Source organism: Anomaloglossus baeobatrachus, chromosome 10, assembly GCF_048569485.1.
Source record: "Anomaloglossus baeobatrachus isolate aAnoBae1 chromosome 10, aAnoBae1.hap1, whole genome shotgun sequence".
NCBI lineage: Eukaryota > Metazoa > Chordata > Amphibia > Anura > Aromobatidae > Anomaloglossus > Anomaloglossus baeobatrachus.
Window position 1 is genome coordinate 48,748,304 of NC_134362.1, and position 18,882 is coordinate 48,767,185.

Here is an 18,882-nt window from a genome sequence, read left to right on the forward strand (position 1 = left end):
TTCTCGGAGAAGGGAGGGGGATTATTGGAATCGGCATGTTTCTCCTGCGGTTGCTAGGAGACGTCCGGTCCCGCCTGGTCCACAGACCCCGGACTTTTCTTCTCACTCGTTATTTTCAAGCAGACCCGGTGCCCCGAGATGTGCTCCTGTTTCAGCACCCGAGGCCGCGCTTCTTCCGGCTGCTGGGCGTCTTCTGTGCGGCTCAGGCCGGCTTCTGGGCATACTTGGCTCATTTCGGTTACACATCATTGCGGGACGTAAAACTGAATGATCCCGGTGAAGAGACGGAAGTGAAAGGCGGGAGGAACATGGGCTCCCCCTTGTGGAGGACGATATTCACCGTCAGCTGCTTGTCAGTCGGTAGGTGTGCTGTGACCTCTAGGGAGGCAGCGAGAGTGCAACCAGCACCAGGGCCTGTGATCTGACTTGCAGCAATGTGCAGTTGAACTTGTTGCAGTTTGCAGTTGCCCGTGTAGCAATGTGCGCTTGCAGCGGTTTGCAGTTGCCCTTGCAACAGTGTGCGGTTTGCAGTTGCCCTTGCAGCAATGTGCGGTTTGCAGTTGCCCTTGCAACAGTGTGCGGTTTGCAGTTGCCCTTGCAGCAATGTGCGGTTTGCAGTTGCCCTTGCAGCAATGTGCGGTTTGCAGTTGCCCTTGCAGCAATGTGCAGTTTGCAGTTGCCCTTGCAGCAATTGCAGTTCAACTTGACCAAATTTGCACATGCAGCAATTTACAGTTGCATCAGACTTTAAGGGATTCCCTAGCAGCAGTTTTAAAGAAAAACAAACTGTTCTTTCTGCCCCCAGTCCAGTGCTGAGAATCTGCTTGTTGTCTGCAGCATTGATAGCGCTGCAGCCAGACACTGCCTTCACCAACTCATTCAGAGCCACTGAGCTCAGTGATTGGCTGCAGCGCTGTTGACGTGATGTCAGCGCTGCAGACAATAACAGCCGCTGGGAGGAGCTGCAAAAAATCAGCGCTAGACCTTAGGATAGTGAGAAAATTAACGATCGAGGCTATGTCCACACAATAAGCTTTTGATGTCACAGAATGTCTGCACCCATTATGTAAATTAGGTTAATTGCATTTATTTTATGTGTTTTTATGGCTTTTTTGTTTCTTGTTGGTATCAGGTTTTAAATAAAGCTGCTTTGTTCTTGATATTTCCCAATATTTGGCTTTGAGAAAACTTTATTGATATAGTCATGTGCAGATTATATGAGTTTTTCATGTGTTTCCGGTGTGGAAACTGACTGAAACGTGTATTTTTTTTCTGCATCTTATGTAACTCTATAGGGAAAATTTGCACATAAAACATAGTGTATCCGCAAGAGAAATTGACATGTTGCAGCTCTCAAACACACAGCGCAGGTCAGTTTACATCGCATATATATTATATACTAGAAGGTGGCCCGATTCTACGCTTCGGGTATTCTAGAATTTACGTATTGTGTAGTTCATGTATGATTTTTGTTATATATATATATATGTTGTGTGTAGTTACCAAGTGTTTGTGTAGGGCGCTGTACATGTTCTGGGTGTTGTTTGGGTGTGACGGGGGTGAGAGCGGTGTTGTATGTGTGTTGCGTTGTTTGTGGAGCGCTGTGTGTCTGTAGCGTTGTGTGTTGCGCGGTTTGTGTGTGTGTGGTGTGTTTTAGGGGGAGGTATGTTTTGTGCAATGTGTGTGTTGTGCGGTATGTGCGTATATTTGTGTGTGCCGCGGTGTTTGTGTGTTGGGTGTTGTGTGTGTGTGTGTGCAGCGTTGTCTGTGTGTGTAGGTGTCTGTGTAGGGCAGTTGTTTGTGGTTCCCAGTGTGTGTGTGTGTGTGTGTGTGGTGTGTTGTGCACTTCCCATTGTGCTCCATCCCCCATGCAGCGCACTCCCCATCGTGCTCCATCTCCCATGCTGCGCACTTCCCATCGTGCTCCATCCGCCATGCTGCGCACTCCCAAACGTGCACCATCCGCCATGCTGCGCACTCCCAAACGTGCACCATCCGCCAGGCTGCGCACTCCCAAACGTGCACCATCCGCCAGGCTGCGCACTCCCAAACGTGCTCCATCCGCCAGGCTGCGCACTCCCAAACGTGCTCCATCCGCCAGGCTGCGCACTCCCAAACGAGCTCCATCCGCCAGGCTGCGCACTCCCAAACGAGCTCCATCCGCCAGGCTGCGCACTCCCAAACGTGCTCCATCCGCCAGGCTGCGCACTCCCAAACGTGCTCCATCCGCCAGGCTGCGCACTCCCAAACGTGCTCCATCCGCCAGGCTGCGCACTCCCAAACGTGCTCCATCCGCCAGGCTGCGCACTCCCAAACGTGCTCCATCCGCCAGGCTGCGCACTCCCAAACGTGCTCCATCCGCCAGGCTGCGCACTCCCAAACGTGCTCCATCCGCCAGGCTGCGCACTCCCAAACGTGCTCCATCCGCCAGGCTGCGCACTCCCAAACGTGCTCCATCCGCCATGCTGCGCACTCCCAAACGTGCTCCATCCGCCATGCTGCGCACTCCCAAACGTGCTCCATTCCCCATGCTGCGCACTCCCAAACGTGCTCCATCCCCCATGCTGCGCACCCCCCATTGTAATCCATCCCCCATGCTGCACCAGCATCAGCCTCTCTACCCGCAGCATCAGCCTTCTGTCCCCAGCCTCAGCCCCTCTCTGTCCCCAGCCTCAGCCCCTCTCTGTCCCCAGCCTCAGCCCCTCGCATCCACTCACACACACCCGATCGCATCCACTCACACACACCCGATCGCATCCACTCACACACACCCGATCGCATCCACTCACACACACCCGATCGCATCCACTCACACACACAGACACTGACGATATCGCACATACGCGCTGATACTCACAACATCCGGACATACCACATGCCTCTGGCCATGTGATCCTCCGTCAGGTCCTGGAAGATCACAACAGCACAGTATCGAGGCCGAGAAGCAAGCGATATCGCCGGATGCTGTGAGTATGTGGATGCGATGTGTGTGTGAGGTGTGTGTGAGAGTGAGTGCGATCTGATGTGTGTGTGTATGCGTGTGTGTGTGCTGTTATGTTTGTGCGTGTGGAAGTCGCGCCGCTGCAGGACCTTGATTTACTGGTAACTATGCAAGCATGGTTACCAGCGCAACACGTCCCCCGCTCGCACGGGAGCCAACACCAGCATACGGCGGCGGCGTACGCTGATGTGGGCTCCCGTTGGTGAGGGGGGAAAGGGGGGGGGGGGGGGAGTACAGTACTCACCTGGGATTCGTGGCTCCGTGACCGTGTCAGTTCGGGCAATGCGGGGGGGGGGGGGGGGGCGAGAGCTAACGTCTATTGCGTGAGGGGGGCGGGGCGGGGCGTGGCGTGGGCGAGTTGCCAATGCCTGCAGGGTGCCGGGGCGAGAGGCCAATCTGTGGGGGGGGGCAGAGCCTGGGCGAGCGGCTGGCCAATCCGTATGGGGGCGCAGCCGGGGCGAGAGGCCAATCCGTGTGGGGGGGCGGGGCCATGGCGAACCCAGCGGCCAATCAGCTTTGTGTCACCGTAAGGACATGTCACGGTGACACTGTCACCGTGACACAATTTTGGAGCATGACAGACAGACAGACAGAATAAGGCAATTATATATATAGATATAGTGCCTACAAGTAGTCTTCAACCCCCTGCAGATTTAGCAAGTTTGATAAGATGCAAATAAGTTAGAGCCTGCAAACTTCAAACAAGAGCAGGATTTATTAACAGATGCATAAATCTTACAAACCAACAAGTTATGTTGCTCAGTTAAATTTTAATACATTTTCAACATAAAAGTGTGGGTCAATTATTCAACCCCTAGGTTTAATAATTTGTGGAATAACCCTTGTTTGCAATTACAGATAATAATCGTCTTTTATAAGATCTGATCAGGCCGGCACAGGTCTCTGGAGTTATCTTGGCCCACTCCTCCATGCAGATCTTCTCCAAGTTATCTAGGTTCTTTGGGTGTCTCATGTGGACTTTAATCTTGAGCTCCTTCCACAAGTTTTCAATTGGGTTAAGGTCAGGAGACTGACTAGGCCACTGCAACACCTTGATTTTTTCCCTCTTGAACCAGGCCCTGGTTTTCTTGGCTGTGTGCTTTGGGTCGTTGTCTTGTTGGAAGATGAAATGACGACCCATCTTAAAATCCTTGATGGAGGAGCAGAGATTCTTGGCCAAAATCTCCAGGTAGGCCGTGCTATCCATCTTCCCAAGGATGCGGACCAGATGGCCAGGCCTCTTGGCTGAGAAACAGCCCCACAGCATGATGCTGCCACCACCATGCTTGACTGTAGGGATGGTATTCTTGGGGTCGTATGCAGTGCCATCCAGTCTCCAACCGTCACGTGTGTGGTTGGCACCAAAGATTTCGATCTTGGTCTCATCAGACCAGAGAACCTTGAACCAGTCTGTCTCAGAGTCCTCCAAGTGATCATGAGCAAACTGTAGACGAGCCTTGACATGACGCTTTGAAAGTAAAGGTACCTTACGGGCTCGTCTGGAACGGAGACCATTGCGGTGGAGTACGTTACTTATGGTATTGACTGAAACCAATGTCCCCACTGCCATGAGATCTTCCCGGAGCTCCTTCCTTGTTGTCCTTGGGTTAGCCTTGACTCTTCGGACAAGCCTGGCCTCGGCACGGGAGGAAACTTTCAAAGGCTGTCCAGGCCGTGGAAGGCTAACAGTAGTTCCATAAGCCTTCCACTTCCGGATGATGCTCCCAACAGTGGAGACAGGTAGGCCCAACTCCTTGGAAAGGGTTTTGTACCCCTTGCCAGCCTTGTGACCCTCCACGATCTTGTCTCTGATGGCCTTGGAATGCTTCTTTGTCTTTCCCATGTTGACCAAGTATGAGTGCTGTTCACAAGTTTGGGGAGGGTCTTAATTAGTCAGAAAAGGCTGGTAAAAGAGATAATTAATCCAAACATGTGAAGCTCATTGTTCTTTGTGCCTGAAATACTTCTTAATACTTTAGGGGAACCAAACAGAATTCTGGTGGTTTGAGGGGTTGAATAATAAATGACACTCTGAATAAACTTTTCACAATTTAAAAAAAAAAAATAAAAGAAATAACATTCTTTTTTGCTGCAGTGCATTGCACACTTCCAGGCTGATCTACAGTCCAAATGTCACAATGCCAAGGTAATTCCGAATGTGTAAACCTGCTAAATCTGCAGGGGGTTGAATACTACTTGTAGGCACTGTATAAGCGCATAGGGACGGAGATTTCTATAAATTCCATTTGCTTTGCTGGAACTGTAAGGCTACTTTCACACTTGCGTTCAGCGCAGTCCGTCACTATGGAGAATAGCGCAGTCCGTTAACGCACTGCGCTATTCTCCATAGACTTGTATGGACGACGCACTGTAACGCAAGTGTCAGCGTTGCATCCGCTGGACGACGCAGCGTCGTTATTTTGACGCTGCGTCGGGTGGAAGAAACGCAGCATGTAACTTTTTTGAGCAGCGCAATCCGTAGGATTTCACTGCACATGCTTTTTTTTTTTTTTTTTTTTTTTAAATCACAAACTTTTTATTTTGTCTCTCGGTGGCCGAACGTTCAGCTGAGCGCCCGGCCGCCGGCATGCCCAGACGCCGGTATGTGAGAGCGCTCAGCTGAGTTGCCGGCTATTGAGAGCGATCAGCTGATCGTTCACAATAGTCTGCTGCCGGTAAAACTGTAAAGAAGAAAAAAAAAAAAAAGCTTCCGTTCTTTTGTACGATCCGTTGTGCCACTATAAGCAACGCATCCGTTGCATCCGTCACACAACGCAATGCTACGGAAGCTGTCCAACGCAAGTGTGAAACTAGCCTAAGGTGCAGTGTTTTTGACAGTGAAAATAGGTAGCGTCAAAAACTCCTTGTGGGCACACAGCCTAAAAAAAAAAAACCTGCAGGAGAGGGTTTTCCAAAACCCCTTCAGGCTACATGCGCACGCTGCATCTTTGTGTTCACAAACTGCAGCCAAAATTGCACCTTGTCAGAGAGAGCCTGGAAATGTCACAAAAAACGCATGTAATTTTAGGTGCGTTTTTGCTGCGTTTTTCACACCCTGCGTTTTTGCTGCGTTTTTGTGACAAATGTTGACAAAAACGCAGGAAGAATGAACATGCTGCATTTTATTTGTCACAAACCTTTGACATTAAACGCTGACAAACTGCAACGTGCGCATGACAAATCTGACTTCTCCTAGACTTTGCTGGGAAGTCAAATGTCAGAAAGTTCTGACAACAAAACTGCAGCCAAAAAAGCGGCAAAAAAGCAGGAAAAAATGCAGCGTGCGCATGTAGCCTTAAAAATTGTTGGTTCTCATAGTAAACAAGCAGGTTTGAATTTTTGGGGACAGCCAGTGTCCTGAACCACAACTACATGATAATTATTTGTCTTAAGGCTACAGTCACATGACCGGTCCGTAAAACACTGTTGTTTTTCTCATGGATGCATCCGTGTGGCATCCGTTCTGTATACTGTCATCCATGTGCCTTTTTGTTTTTTTGCGGACTGCAAAACATGGAAGCAGGTACATAGATGGATAGCTAGATAGAGGGATAAATAGGGGAATGAATGAATAGAGGGATAGATAGATAATAGATTGTCTTTCTAATGTCCCACTCCCCAGCATTTTGTAATCTTGCACCCCTTAACACTAGAACTACTGAGGTAGTCATTTTGACTACTTTGCACCATGTATTTTTATATAGGTGTCACGAGTCCAGTAGTTCTAGTGTTAATGCCTTTCATGTGGCACTAGAAAGTGCTTAGCCTTGTATTTAGCCAAAAAATAAATAAAAAACCAAAACGACATGGGGTCCCCCCTATCTTTTGTAGCCAGTTCGGGTAAAGCAGACTGCTGCATGCTGCAGACCACAGCTGGCAGCTTCACCTTTGCTGGTAATCCAAAGCAGAAGGCACTCCACGCTGTTACGCTGTGGAAAAAAGCACAGTGGGCAGGAGCTTTTTGCTCCGTGCCATGTCGCTTGTAGCTTAGGCTGCTTTCACACTACATTTTTTTAGCATGCATCATGAACGTTTTTTTGCTGCAAAAGCGGATCCTGTTTCTGCAAAGAAAAACGCATCCAAACGCATGTTATTTTGCAGGATCCTGTCACTTTAAGTTTATGGGCGAGCATTGGAGTCATGTGATCGGGAATGAGGGGAACTGAACATGAAAGACTGGGAGCAGACATCTGACAGCTGCAGAGGCTCGTAACCAAGGTAAACATCGGGTAACTTGCTTGGATACCCGATAATTACCTTGGTTACGAGCGTCTGCTAGAAGCCGGGCTCCCTGCACACGTAACCAAGGTAAACATCGGGTAACTAAGTCCTCTGCTTTCAGGCGGGGGGGGAGAGAGACTGATCACGCCAGGCTGGTTTCTGGGCATGGTCAGTAGAGCAAGCAGGATCCAGTCTATCAGCATGCCAGCGTTCACATGCGTTTGCGTGCAGTATAGTCAGGATCCAGCGATTTGCAGTATTTGGACGCAGCTCAAAAACGCTACAAGTAGAGTTTTTGAAAAAAGTTAAACTGCAAGTCGCTGGATCCTGACTATAACGCATGTGAACGCATGTTGACGCGAGTCCATTGCAAATGCATTGAAATGAAAACGCATTTGCACTGTATCCGTTTTTGCGTTAAATGTTCATGACGCATGTTAAAAAAACGCAGTGTGAAAGCCGCCTTAGTACAGTAATAGTAACTTTGGTTTTCTTCTCTTGCCAGGGTCTCTTGTAGTAACTGCAGGTCTGCTGTTCTCCCGCCGATCTGTGAACGCTGTGACTCTACACGCAGGAGGAGATCGAGTCACCATTGTCACAGCAGGAGTGTTTGGCCTTGGCTCATCCTTCACCATCCCCTTGAGGCACGTGTCGTCCATGGCTCACCGCTCCGAGGTTCCCGCTATGATCCCTTTGAAGGTTAAAGGGCGACCCCTGTACTACTTGTTAGACAAGCAAGGACAGGTTACCAACGCCAAGTTGTTTGATCTCACTGTGGGAGCGTATCGTACGCTATGACCTTCACACATCTTATATGTATATATGTATAAATAAACTTGTTAAACGCCAGTGTCATCTGTATGTGCATGTACAGGGCAAGGAGCAACGACTGCAGCATTTACAATCATTTTAATAATCAATACCTAGTGCAAAGGTAATTTTACATTTACCACATCTGACCAACCATTTAGATTGACTTGGACAAAGGCATCACAGTGGCAAGTTTTAGGCTATGTGCGCACGTGTGCGTATTGCATGTAGTTACGCTGCGATCTGCAACGCAGCGTAACTGCATGGGTCCCGCGTCCCCTGCACAGTCTATGAAGATTGTGCATGAGACGTGCGCAGGTGGCGTATTAGAGCGCAACGATTCAGCTGCTGCCTGAATCGCTGCGTCCTAAGAAGTGACATGTCACTTCTTTCGTGCGCTTTGCATGCTGTCTATAGGGAGAGGCAGCATGCAGAGCGCACGAATTCTGCAGGCACCAGGCGCTTCAGAACGGAGCTTTTCAGCTGCGCTCTGAAGCGGACCTTTTGTGTGCAGTGCAGAGCGCACACGTGCGCACATAGCCTTAGCTTCACATCATCATTAGGATAAATGATGTACCTGACACTAAACTGTGCAACAGATCTGAGATGTTGGGCTCTGCAGTGTAACAGCTGCTTGGTGGGGGGGCCGGGTGTTAGACCCCCACCAATCTGATATTGAGAACTTGTGCTATCGTATATGGCATAGACGTCAGATAAATGGGTCCCATACGCTGGTACTGCCATCTATCTTGAGAAGCGCGCTTGGCCCTTTTTACAACTTCTATACAAGAGAATAGCGAAAGCCGTGCATGCCCGTCGGGACTTAATTATCAGCACCCATGTAGGTCCCAATTATGGAACCTGTATCCATCAGATACTTATGGGGGGTATGCCATAAATGTCCAATCTGGAACAACCTCTTCAATATCATGATATATTTTATTTTATAAGACACACCTGATTATAAGACGCACTCCAAATTTAGAAGAAAAAAAATGTATGTATAAATATTATATACATACATACAGTGTGTCCACCCATATCCTGTCCACCGCCATTAACCTGAGAACGGCGGCAGTTATAGGCATAGAAGTGGTGTCTAGGTATAGTAAAGTAGCCATGCGCTACACAATGAAACCACCTATAGCGCCACCTGGTGGAAAACAACGGAGTTAGCATTTTTATCTGGAAAACAGAACGAGATAGAGAAAAAAAGTGAATTACAAAGTTGTAGGGCATCATCAATTCAATACGAATCGACACCTTGCATACAAAAAAGCTATGATTAGAACGTGTAAAACTCACAAGGCTGCGGACGTGAAGCGATACCTCATGGAGACCTTCCTACAAGTCATTGGGTATGGTGGCTGTGTGGAGCGGCCTCCACGCTCACCTGACCTGACCCCATTGGACTTCTTTCTGTGAGGTCACATCAAGCAGCAGGTGTATGCGACCCCTCCACCAACATTGCAGGACCTACGACGACGTATCACAGATGCTTGTGCAAACGTGTCACCTACCATATTGCAGAACGTGCAGCAAGATACAGTATGCTGTGCAGAGTCCAGATGTGCATTGCAGCTGACGGGGGCCACTTTGAGCAGCAAAGTTAAATGATCGCCATATGCGTGACCAGCATTCAATGTTTTGGGGGGGTGGGGGGTCATGGGTTTCCTATCATAGCATTTCTGTATGCAAGGTATCAATTGGTATTGAATTGATGATGCCCTACAACTTTGTAATTCACTTTTTTTCTCTATCGTGTTCCGTTTTCGAGATAAAAAATGCTACTTCCGTTGTTTTCCACCAGGTGGCGCTATAGGTGGTTTCATTGCGTAGCGCATGGCTACTTCACTATACCTAGACACCACTTCTATGCCTATAGCTGCCGCCGTTCAAGTTAATGGCGGTGGACAGGATATGGGTGGACACAGTCTATATAGGGTCAGTCTTATAATCTAGTGGGGTGTAACCTGGATGGGGGGGGAGGGGTAGAGCAAAGTCACAGGAGCCAAGGGGCGGTGCTGAAGTAGGGGGGTGTGGCAGGTATCCCGGATGCTCGCTGTGGACGCTATGAGGAAGGAGTGTCCAGAAACTGTCAGCGGTGCGGGCTTCAGCATGCGCAGATTAAGTTATCAGTTCAATGACAAGCTGAGATCTCATCTACGCATGCGCCTTTTTCCTTAAGTCCGCTGCCTGGAGATCAATGGACCAGAGGCGGCACGTGCGTAGACGAGATCTTGAGCAGAGAGCTCAATCTGCACATGTGCCGACTCCAGGTGCCATTATTTGAAGCCTGCACCGCTGACATTTTCAGGATGGCCTCTGCCTCACCCCCCGCAGCGAGCACAGCCCGACATCAGCACTGCCCACAGAACAGCGCACAGCCCGCAGCATCACTCCTGCCTCCTGTCATCCCTCTCCACCATCCTCCAGTAAGGTACATTCTGCTTATAAAGAGGTACCCCTCATTTTCCTCCCAAATTTTTGGGAGGAAAAATGTGTCTTATAATCCGATATATACAGTATAAACCTGTAGTCCATTATTATGGCAGTATTTGAAGCTGGCAGTGCCACTCGGAAAACGAATATGAAATGGCTCAACGACAAGCAGACATTAGACTTGTGCACTAAGGGGTACTTTGCACGTTGCGACATCGCTAGCATCGGCTAGCACTGCCGAGCGCGATAGTACCCGCCCCCGTCGCACATGCGATATCTTGTGATAGCTTCACACGCACTTACCTGCCCTGTGACGTCGCTCTGGCCGGCGATCCGCCTCCTTCCTAAGGGGGCGGGTTGTGCGGCGTCACAGCTACGTCACACGGCAGGCAGCCAATAGAAGCTGAGGGGCGGAGATGAGCGGGACGTAAACATCCCACCCACCTCCTTCCTTCCGCATAGCCGGTGGAGGCAGGTAAGGAGATGTTCCTCGCTCCTGCGGCTTCATACACAGCGATGTGTGCTGCCGCAGGAATGAGGAACAACATCGTATCCCCTATTGGTGCGACATTATGAAAATGACCGACACTACACAGATCACCGATTTTCGACGCTTTTGCGATCGTTTATCGGTGCATCTAGGCTTTTCACGTTGAGACATCGTTACTGTCGCCGGATGTGTGTCACTTTCGATTTGACCCCGGCGATATCGCAGTAGCGATGTCGCAGCGTGCAAAGTACCCCTAAGTTCTGGAGCACTCTGTTCTTGAAGCTAGTATGTTACCGCAGGGTTTTATGCACAGGTCCATCTTGCTTTAAACCACGAGTGCAATCTCCGTCACAACGGTAAATAAAGTGAAAGTTCTGCTTGCGCTCCTCTGCAACCCGGCTTTGTCATTCTTCCAATCATTGGCAACTTTTGGGCATAGCGACTAGCTGTAGCTGTTGGGCCAGTGTGCAGCTGGAAGATACTCTGAAACTTCCGGCCATTGCCCCCACGCCCTGCTTGTCTACCTCCAATAAGGAAGGTGAAGCGTGGAGAACCACGTGGCGTGAGCCTACTCCTCTGGAATGCTTCTCTTACCCCCTGCCCCCTCTGTCCCTGCCGTGAAGCTCCACGAGAGCGTGAGGATGACGACGATGATGATGATGCCGCTAGAGAAATCTGGGGAGGTCGTTGAAGCTGTCTGCCAGGGTTTGTCACTTCTTCCTCTCCATGAGCTGTCAGCTGTGGCATTTTCCTTGCCCCATCTCCTGCACACTCCTTTTTCGGCTCCTGTTGGCCTCTAGATATCGTTCCTGGTTGTGAAGGAGTTCCTCCAGTCCCAAAGCGAACAGCTAAACTGTCTCCGAAAAAGCAGTACAGCTCATTGTACATCTCAAGCAGAGACACGGTGGGAGCAGGAGGCAATGTAGAATAGGAGTCATGGGGTGAGGGACCTGCATCTTTCTCACAGTATCTAGCTTTCATTTTCAGAAGACGTTCCACAGCAACCTAGAAGGATAGCAAAACGTCATTAGTATTAAAGGCAATATATGAGATGTCTCCTCCTCTTGTTCATACTTGTAAGGCTATGTAACATACTCAGGTATCAGGGGTTTCTTCTGGAGTGTGCAATGTTATTGTGACGCCCTGGACTAGTCAGGTCGTCCCAGGTAGTCCAACACACACACACGCCCCCTCCCCTTAGTAAGGTGACAGCAGCCAAACTACAAAACCCTTGTCACCACCCTCCGGGTTTGATGTTCACACCAAGGGGGGCGGAGCCAGGTGGTTGGCTCCGCCCACCGAGGAGTTCACAGGCCCGGAGGCGCGAAAACAGTGAGTTAGAGTTGAGCTTTGACAGTGGAGTGAAGTGGAGTCAAGTTCAAGGGCAGATCTGTGCTCAGGCCTGCCAAAGTTTACACCAGGTGTCTGGGTTGGAGCCCAGTCACCTCTGGCAAGGAGGCAGGACGGTGGTGGCCGTCTGCAGGAGCTGGGATTACAGCCGGTGGAACCGTAGGGACCGGGGACGGGCGGTAGCCCGCCGGTACCGAACCGGGGAACCGATTGGAAACTGGAGCACCAGGAGGGGTACTCAGACCCAGTACAAGGCCTAAAAACAACTGGGCTGAGTCAAATCAACTGACTGAGGACTGGACTTTAGGACCTTTCCCACATAAGACCCGACTGAAGACAACAGCCCAACCATAGGGGTAAAGCCACCGCCAAGGCATAGAGACCCGAGAGGCCAGCGTCTGCGGGCAAAAAGGGCTCTCCCGACACGTATCAAATCGGGGAGCGGACTACCGTTGCTCAGGCATAGGAGTTGTGATTTCTACACAAGTGAGGTGCAGGAGAAAGGCGGAAACCTGATAAGGGGAAAACTGCAGCCGGCTGCGGGCACCGTTCACCATCTTGTTTGGTTTACCAGAGACTCCAGTGTGTTTATCATAGTGAGTACACCAGTGCCTTCGGGCCGCGCACCGCACCGCACCAACACCCCAGCACGCATTCATCCCCTCGCCTCAGCACCTCCCTCGGGCCCCCGGGACCATCATTCCCCTACCCACGGAGGGGGTCAACACCAAGCTGCGCAACACCGTCCCCGGGAGCCTAGTCAACGGCAGCAGTGGTGTCCATCCATTCACCACAACCCGTAGGTGGCGTCACGAACTTAAATCCCCTACAAACCACCACGGCTCCGGCCGTGGATCTCCCCACCGAAGTCCCTACGTGTAGCGCCAACCCCCTTTCAGAGCGACATGACCAGCGGGTCCGTGAAGAGCTCGAGCCACCCACCGACGAGCACGGATCCGAGCGGCTCAGCAGCCGGCCGAGCCCCGGGGCGGTAATTATATAGTGCTATCCAGGAATATGAGCAAGCACAAAATTCTGGAAAGTGATAGCAGTGATTAGGAGAACTGCTCTGGAAGCTGCTGGGCTGACAATGTTATCACATTTATAACAGCGACTTGTCAGGAGCTCATGTGGAGGGAGGTGATCAACTAACTGCTGTATAAAAATCAATTGGCTAGGATTTTAGGAGGTTAACCCTTTCCTGGAATGTAACTATTGCGCACAATAAATATAAAAGAATTCATAATTTGGGTATGCAATGAAATAGTGAAAGTTTAATGTGGTAATCCAATTACAAATTAGTTAACGTTTTGGTCCAAAATTACGGACCTTCATCAGAAAGTAACGGATTGCTGTGGGAGAAGCAGTACAAGGAAACAAAGCGCAGAGATAAAGTGACCATAGTCGCACATACAAGGCACTACGGTCGCTTAACCTCTGCACTGTTTCCTGGAACTGCTTTTCTCATGGCAATCTGGTACTTTCTGATGAATGTCTGGGATTTTGGATCGCAACGTTAAATAATTTGTAGTTGGATTACCACATTAAACTTTAATTATTTCATTGCATACCTAAGTGGCAAGTTCTTTTCTTATATTTTACAAACTGGATCCCTACTCGGGCACCATCTCTCTCACGGAGTGACGTATAGTACTACTATATATTATGCTGTGCACACTAAGCCAGGGTCTGGGCAGGCACTAGTGGCCGAGCTGCATGGAAACCAGCTGTACACTATGAAAGATAAAAGCTGTAATTGCAAGAGAATGAAAGCAGTAGGAAAAATGCCAAAAGACTGCATAAAGGTGACAGAGCACACACATTATCTCTTAGTGGTAAGGTGAGGATGGAAAAAAAGAGGAACCTTCCTTTAGTTCACTTCTGTCCACTTACCAGAATAGCTCCATAAACCTTATGGCCGTCTGCCTTGACCTGTGCATTGGACATGGAGTGATCGTCCAGCACTGTTTGCAATCCAGCCCAGTAAGTTGGAAGCAAAGGATATAACACTTGTTCTACTGCCTGAAATAAAAAAATGAACCAGTTAAAGTCCTGACTGGTTTATTACCTATCATACTTATTTTTTTTTTTCCAAAAGAAGGGAATTTTGTTTACTTACCGTAAATTCCTTTTCTTCTAGCTCCAATTGGGAGACCCAGACAGTGGGTGTATAGCTACTGCCTCTGGAGGCCGCACAAAGAACTACACTTAAAAGTGTAAGGCCCCTCCCCTTCTGGCTATACACCCTCCCTTAGGAGTACGGATTCCTCAGTTTTAGTACCAAAGCAAGAAGGAGGAAAGCCAATAACAGTTTCAAAAACAAATTCAATCCGATAACTAGATCGGAGAACTTAAGAAACAACGTGAACAACATGTGCACCCGAAAAAAACGAAACCCTAAAAACAAATAGGGCGGGTGCTGGGTCTCCCAATTGGAGCTAGAAGAAAAGGAATTTACGGTAAGTAAACAAAATTCCCTTCTTCTTTTTCGCTCCTAATTGGGAGACCCAGACAGTGGGACGTCCAAAAGCAGTCCCTGGGTGGGTAAAAAGATACCACATGAACGGGCTGTCATACAGCCTCTTCCTACAGGTGGGCCACCGCCGCCTGAAGGACCCGTCTACCTAGGCTGGCGTCTGCCGAAGCGTAGGTATGCACTTGATAGTGTTTGGTAAACGTGTGCAGACTCGACCAGGTAGCCGCCTGGCACACTTGCTGAGCCGTAGCCTGATGCCTCAACGCCCAGGACGCACCAACGGCTCTGGTAGAATGGGCCTTCAGTCCAGATGGAATCTGAAGCCCAGCAGAACGGTATGTGTGAAGAATTGGTTCCTTGATCCACCGCGCCAGGGTGGATTTGGAAGCTTGCGATCCCTTATGCTGACCAGCGACTAGGACAAAGAGCGCATCCGAACGGCGTAGAGGCGCCGTGCGAGAAATGTAAATCCTGAGTGCTCTCACCAGGTCCAACAGATGTAAACCCTTTTCAAATTGGTGAACTGGATGCGGACACAAAGATGGCAAAGTGATATCCTGATTGAGATGAAAGGAAGAAACCACCTTGGGAGAAAACTCTGGAATTGGACGCAGTACTACCTTGTCTTGGTGAAACACCAGGAAGGGAGATTTGCAAGATAACGCCGCCAGCTCGGACACTCTTCGAAGAGATGTGACCGCTACAAGAAAAACTACCTTTTGTGAAAGCCGAGAAAGGGGAACCTCTTTCAAGGGCTCGAAAGGCGGCTTTTGAAGAGCAAGGAGAACCTTGTTCAGATCCCAGGGTTCCAATGGCCGTCTGTAAGGAGGAACGATATGACAAACTCCTTGGAGAAACGTGCGTACTTTAGAAAGCTGTGCCAAGCGCTTCTGAAAGAATACGGATAACGCGGAGACTTGACCCTTAAGCGAGCTAAGGGACAAACCTTTTTCCAACCCAGACTGCAGGAAGGAAAGAAAAATTGGCAATGCAAATGGCCAGGGAGAAAACCCTTGAGCCAAGCACCACGCTAAGAATATCTTCCACGTTCTGTGATAGATCTTAGCTGAGGATGGTTTTCTAGCCTGTCTCATTGTGGCAACAACTCCCTGAGATAAACCTGAGGCCGCTAGGATCCAGGACTCAATGGCCACACAGTCAGGTTCAGGGCCGCAGAATTCTGATGGAAAAACGGCCCTTGAGACAGCAGATCTGGACGGTCTGGTAGTGCCCACGGCTGGCCTACCGTGAGATGCCACAGATCCGGGTACCACGACCTTCTTGGCCAATTTGGAGCGACGAGTATGGCTCGCTGGCAGTCGGACTTGATTTTCCGGAGAACTCTGGGTAACAATGCTAGAGGTGGGAACACATAGGGGAGTCGGAATTGCGACCAATCCTGAACCAATGCGTCTGCCGCCAGCGCTCGGTGATCGTGAGACCGTGCCATGAAAACTGGGACCTTGTTGTTGTGCCGTGACGCCATCAGATCGACGTCCGGCGACCCCCAGCGGCAACAGATCTGTTGAAACACGTCCGGGTGAAGGGACCATTCTCCTGCGTCCATGCCCTGGCGACTGAGAAAGTCCGCTTCCCAGTTTTCCACGCCTGGGATGTGAACTGCAGATATGGTGGACGCTCTGCTTTCCACCCACGTCAAAATCCGCTGGACTTCTTGAAAAGCTTGGCGACTGCGTGTTCCCCCTTGGTGGTTGATGTACGCCACCGCTGTGGAGTTGTCCGACTGAATCCGAATCTGCTTGCCTTCCAGCCATTGTTGGAAGGCTCGCAGAGCAAGATAGATTGCTCTGATTTCCAGAACATTGATCTGCAAGGTGGACTCTTCCTGAGTCCACGTCCCCTGAGCCCTGTGGTGGAGAAACACCGCTCCCCACCCTGATAGGCTCGCATCTGTCGTGACCACTGCCCAGGACGGGGGAAGGAACGACTTTCCCTGTGACAATGAGTTGGGGAGAAGCCACCAACGTAGAGAGTCCTTGGCAGTCTGAGAGAGGGAGACCGTCCTGTCGAGGGACGTCGATCTCCCATCCCATTGGCGCAGAATGTCCCATTGGAGAGGGCGCAGATGAAACTGCGCGAACGGGACTGCTTCCATTGCTGCTACCATCTTTCCTAGGAAATGCATGAGGCGCCTCAGTGAGTGCGACTGGCTCTGAAGGAGAGATTGCACTCCAGTCCGTAGCGAGCACTGCTTGTCCAGTGGAAGCCTCACTATCGCTGATAGAGTATGAAACTCCATGCCAAGATAAGTCAGAGATTGGGTCGGGGTTAGATGAGACTTTGGAAAGTTGATAATCCACCCGAAAGTCTGGAGAGTGTCTAGCGCCACCTCCAGACTGTGTTGGCATGCTCCTTGAGAGGATGCCTTTATAAGCAGGTCGTCTAGATACGGGATGACCGAGTGACCCTGCGAGTGCAGAACAGCTACTACTGCTGCCATGACTTTGGTGAAGACCCGGGGGGCTGTTGCCAGACCGAAGGGTAACGCTACGAACTGTAGGTGCTCGTCGTGTATGACGAAACGTAGGAAACGCTGATGCTCTGGTGCAATCGGCACGTGGAGATACGCATCTTTGATGTCTATTGATGCTAGAAAATCTCCCTGAGACATTGAGGCTATGACGGAGCGTAGGGATTCCATCCGGAACCTCCTGACTTTTACGTGTCTGTTGAGCAACTTCAGATCCAGGACGGGACGATACGATCCGTCCTTTTTTGGGACCACAAACAGATTGGAGTAAAAACCGTGACCCTGTTCCTGAAGAGGGACGGAGGTCACCACTCCTTCCGCCTTTAGAGCGGCCACCGCCTGCCACAGAGCATCGGCTCGGTCTGGTGGTGGAGAAGTTCGGAAGAAACGAGTTGGCGGACGAGAACTGAACTCTATCCTGTACCCGTGAGATAGAATATCTCTCACCCAACGGTCTTTGACGCTTGCTAGCCAAATGTCGCCAAAGTGGGACAGCCTCCCACCGACCGCGGGCGTGGGTATCGGAGACCGCAAGTCAGGAGGACGTCGTTTTGGCAACGGTTCCTCCGGCTGGTCTTTTTGGGCGTGACTGAGACCTCCAAGGATTTGAACGTCTCTGGTCCTTTTGAGTCTTTTTTGACGAGACGAATTGGGACCTGCCCTGTCCTCGAAAGGACCGATAACCAGACTGACCCCTCCTCTGTTGGGGCTTGTTTTGTCTGTGTTGCGGTAAGGAAGAGTCCTTACCCTTGGAGTGTTTGATGATTTCATCCAAACGCTCTCCAAACAATCGGTCACGAGAAAAAGGCAAATTGGTTAAGCACTTCTTGGAATGAGAATCTGCTTTCCAATGTCTCAACCACAGAGCCCTACGCAAAACAACTGAGTTGGCTGACGCCACTGCCGTGCGGCTTGTAGCGTCCAGAACAGCATTAATCGCGTACGACGCGAATGCCGCCATTTGCGAGGTCAATGGTGCTACCTGCGGGGCAAATGCACGTGTGACTGAGTCGACTCGCGCAAGCCCGGCCGTGATAGCTTGGAGTGCCCATACGGCCGCAAAAGAAGGCGCTAATGACGCTCCAATCGCTTCATAGATGGATTTCAGCCAGAGCTCCATCTGCCTGTCAGTGGCATCTTTAAGTGCCGCTCCATCTTCAACAGCAACCAAGGATCTAGCTGCAAGCCTGGAAATTGGAGGATCCACTTTTGGACACTGGGTCCAACCCTTGACCACTTCAGAGGGAAAAGGGTAGCGTGTATCTTTAAGTCGTTTAGGAAAACGCCTTTCAGGATAAGCGTGGGGTTTCTGGATTGCGTCTCTGAAGTCAGCGTGGTCCAGAAAAGTGCTTAATGTACGCTTAGGGTATCTGAAATGGATTCTCTCGTGCTGCGAAGCTGACTCCTCTACAGGAGGAGCTGGTGGGGAAATATTCAACATCTTATTGATGTTAAATATAAGATCATTAACTATGGCGTCACCATCTGGTGTATCTAGATTGAGAGCGGTCCCAGGATCAGAATCCTGATCAGTTACGTCCGCCTCATCACCCATAGATTCATCCCGCTGGGATCCAGACCATTGAGATGAATGTGAAGGC

General features: G+C 50.1%; 2 protein-coding genes across 3 annotated transcripts in view; one reads left to right on the plus strand and one right to left on the minus strand.

The window, feature by feature from the left end:
* TMEM223 (transmembrane protein 223) lies at positions 1–8,071 on the plus strand. Its single transcript, XM_075325832.1, has 2 exons — positions 1–360; positions 7,728–8,071. Exons 1-2 carry the CDS (start codon positions 36–38, stop codon positions 8,018–8,020), a joined length of 618 nt encoding a protein of 205 aa, XP_075181947.1. The 5' UTR covers positions 1–35; the 3' UTR covers positions 8,021–8,071.
* A 1,818-nt stretch (positions 8,072–9,889) lies between these two features.
* TAF6L (TATA-box binding protein associated factor 6 like) overlaps positions 9,890–18,882 on the minus strand; it is a 35,421-nt gene continuing 26,428 nt past the window's right edge. Inside the window, exons 8-9 of one of the 2 annotated variants that reach the window (XM_075326596.1) lie at positions 14,208–14,336; positions 9,890–11,969 (exon numbers count right to left, since the gene is read on the minus strand). In XM_075326596.1, the coding sequence (XP_075182711.1) occupies positions 11,313–11,969; positions 14,208–14,336 (786 nt within the window). In that variant the 3' untranslated portion in view covers positions 9,890–11,312. The remainder of the gene's footprint in view (positions 11,970–14,207; positions 14,337–18,882) is intronic. The other variant, XM_075326595.1, reaches the window with a different exon arrangement.

Excerpts from the sequence above, each read along its gene's own strand:
- TMEM223 (XM_075325832.1), top strand. The coding sequence starts at position 36 with ATGTTTCTCCTGCGGTTGCTAGGAGACGTCCGGTCCCGCCTGGTCCAC. Across the intron at positions 361-7,727 it reads CGTCAGCTGCTTGTCAGTCG|GGTCTCTTGTAGTAACTGCA; the intron begins GTAGGTGTGCTG and ends TTCTCTTGCCAG.